The following is a 3,049-nucleotide window of genomic DNA, read 5'->3' as shown; positions in this document are numbered from 1 at the left end:
TTGTATTTTTTAGTAGAGACGGGGTTTCACTGTGTTAGCCAGGATGGTCTCGATCTCCTGACCTCGTGATCCGCCCGTCTCGGCCTCCTAAAGTGCTGGGATTACAGGCTTGAGCCACCGCGCCCGGCCTATTTATTTGTCTTTAACATCTACTATAGTTTCTTCTTTATGAAGTTGGTTACTCTATTATTTGGTGCACTGATTTCCAAACTGTTATTTAACCCTACGAATTGCAGCTTTTAGCTTTACAAAGCGTCCTTTTTTGCTGTGCCTTCTGGTCTGAACCCCATCTTGTTTGATATCAAGACCTCAGCACGCCTGCGTCTCTGCTGGGGTCAGACTCTGAGTCAGTTCTACAGGCCCTGGGAAACTGGGCGTCCGGGCTCCGAGGATGGTACTGAACCTGGCGCAGCCGGGGGAGGGTGAACCAGGTGCCGCTGACGGAGCCCCCTCCCAACCTTCCTTTCCTGTCAGGCTGTGCCCCTCTCCAGATACGCCGCAGCCGGAAGTCAGGCCAGTACCTAGGGAGCCTTCGCCGAGGATTGTGGGAGATGTAGTTTTTCCGGCGCTGTCGCGTCCTGGCGCATCGACGCATGACGCACTTCCGCGTGCGCCACACACCCTGTCTTAGTCGGGTGCGCGCGTGCAGGGCTGTTTCCGGCTTAGACTCAGTGGACCGAAATCTGGCCAGTGGGTGAACCTGGCTAGTCTCTGTGACCGCGGAGGCGCGGAGCTAAGCGGCTGGGATTATCCGGGGCAGACCAGGGACTTGACCAGCTAAACACCTCCGTCGGTTCGAGGCGTGGACGGAGCCAGGCCAGCCGCCTGCTCTCCCGAGCCAGGGCTGCTGAACGGCACAAATCCATCGGTGCGACTCCTGGTACCCAGACCGGGAGGCCGTCTAGTCACGCGCACTCCGCGTTGGGCGAGAGCTGAGGAGCCGGCGTCCCTGCGAGCGACTCAGCCCCGGGACGGTCAGGTGCCTGGGGCCCAGGACCCGCACCTGTCTTCGTGCGGACGCAGCCCGCGGGTCCTGCCCCCTAGGCAGCGCACGAACGTGGGCGTGGGGATGGCCACCAGTTTCCGGACGGCTTCGTGCTGGGTAAGTAGAGACTTTCCGTGTTTAAAAGTCGACTGGATACTGAGGGTGGCCACGTTGATCTCTGCAGGGTTACTCCCGGGAACTGAACTCACGTTCACCTGTAATTGTGTCCATAGTTCACTAGACTACCCTCCCCGCCAAATCGAAGCTCCTCTAAAGCTCACCCAAGCTCTGGTCCTGCAGAAACGTGCCTCGTGGTAATCTGTGACGGGCAATTATACTGCACTTCATTGCCAGCTGCGGACCCTGAAATCTGAGATCCTCCATCTTTTCGTGTTTTCTACAGAAAGTTGTCTTATGCAGACCGTTGGACCTTCGTTGGAGAAATTACCAGTTCCTCCTTTTTCGTTTGGCCAAATGCTTGTTTATGGAGTGTCTTTTTGTGTGCTGAACTCTAGAGCTGGTGCTGGCAATGCAGAGATAAGTTATGTATGTTCCTGATTTTAGAGGAGCTTTGGTTTGGTGGGGACGGTAGTCTAGTGAACTGTGGACACAATTACAGGTGTATGAGTAGGGAGAAAAGGCTAGGAGCGGAGCTCGAGAGTCCAAGAGGTAAGGGGCGGGCCAGTGGATCATCTGGACTTTATGAATGATTGATGGAGTGAACCGGAGGGGAGACTTTACAAGTGACTTGATTGCCAAATCCATTGCACTCGGTGAGTGGTGGCGACGACGTTGCCAGATGTTGTGCTCTGCCACTGAGCTATACAGCCGGGGACTAGGAAAGCTGTTAGAAGAGGGACCCTGGGAGAGACTTTCGCAGGTGTTGAATATCCAATGCCTATATTTCAGCCTGTAACTCACATGGGAGGTCTAAACTGGAAATATCTAAAGACACCTTACTGTATTCGTGGAAGCCCAGAGTGTGACCAACTAGTACCCTCAAGAGGACTGAGGTGAGGACTCAAGTTAATGAAAGGAAAGGACACAGTAAGGAAGGCTGTGGTGCTAAAGAAGTGAGAAAAAGTTAGGAGTGGATATTTCCCCCCTGTGAGTTTGTTCCTTTGTCAGAGATCAGTTGACTATATTTATATGGGTCTGTTTCTGGGCTCTTTATTGAGTTCTGTTGGTCTATTTGTTCTTTCACTAATACCACACTACCACACTGTCTTGATTTTTGTAGCTTTAAAATAAGTGTTTTTTGTTGTTGTTGAGACGGAGTCTCGCTCTGTCGCCCAGACTGGAGTGCAGTGGAACAGTCACAGCTCATTGCAGCCTCGAACTCCTGGGCTCAAGGGATCCTCCCGCCTCAGCTTCCTGAGTAACTGAGATTACAGGCAGGTGCCACCACATCTGGCTAATTAAATTTTTTTTTTCTTTTTTTGGTACAGTTAGGGTCTCACTGTGTTACCCTGGCTGGCCTGCAACTCTTGGCCTCAAGCACTTCTTCCTCCTTGGCCTCTCAAAGCGTTGGTGGGATAACAGGTGTGAGCCACCATGCCCAGCCTATAAGTCTTGAAGTCAGGTTCATTCTCCCAACTTTATCCTTCTGCTTCAGGATCCTGTTAGCTAATCTAAGTCTTTTGTCTGTCTAAATTTTATAATCAGTTCGTTAACATCTGCAAAATAACTTGCTGGGATTTTAACTGACAGTGCATTGAATCTGTAGATCAAGCTGGGAAGAGCTGAAGTCTTGAATATTGAGTCTTCCTATCCATGAACATGTTATATCTATCTAGTTCTTAGTTTTCGTTCAGCAGTGTTTGGTAGGTTTTCTCATATAGATTTTATATAATATCATTATGTATTTTGTTAGACTTACGCCTAAGTATTTCATTTTTGTGTGTGCTACTGTAAATGGTATTGTGTTTTTTATTTCATATTCAGCTTACACCTGTGTACAAGAAAGGGGTTGACTTTTGTACATTAAGTTTGTATCCTGCTGCAACCTTGGTATAATCACTTAGTTCCAGGAGTTTTTTGGTGATTTTTTTTTTTTTGAGACAG

The 3,049-nt window shown here is 49.7% G+C and overlaps 2 protein-coding genes across 3 annotated transcripts in view; one reads left to right on the top strand and one right to left on the bottom strand.

The window, feature by feature from the left end:
- CHFR (checkpoint with forkhead and ring finger domains, E3 ubiquitin protein ligase) overlaps nt 1-595 on the bottom strand; it is a 142,232-nt gene extending 141,637 nt beyond the window's left edge. Inside the window, exon 1 of the mRNA XM_011982224.1 lies at nt 399-595. Coding sequence (XP_011837614.1) covers nt 399-595 — 197 coding nt within the window. The remainder of the gene's footprint in view (nt 1-398) is intronic.
- A 3-nt stretch (nt 596-598) lies between these two features.
- The window catches only part of ZNF26 (zinc finger protein 26), a 42,126-nt gene continuing 39,675 nt past the window's right edge, over nt 599-3,049 (top strand). For both annotated transcript variants that reach the window (XM_011982211.1, XM_011982210.1), the window contains exon 1: nt 599-1,102. In XM_011982211.1, the coding sequence (XP_011837601.1) occupies nt 1,070-1,102 (33 nt within the window). In that variant the 5' untranslated portion in view covers nt 599-1,069. The remainder of the gene's footprint in view (nt 1,103-3,049) is intronic.

Source organism: Mandrillus leucophaeus, unplaced genomic scaffold (assembly GCF_000951045.1).
Source record: "Mandrillus leucophaeus isolate KB7577 unplaced genomic scaffold, Mleu.le_1.0 Scaffold237, whole genome shotgun sequence".
NCBI lineage: Eukaryota > Metazoa > Chordata > Mammalia > Primates > Cercopithecidae > Mandrillus > Mandrillus leucophaeus.
This window is presented reverse-complemented; position numbering and strand designations above follow the sequence as displayed.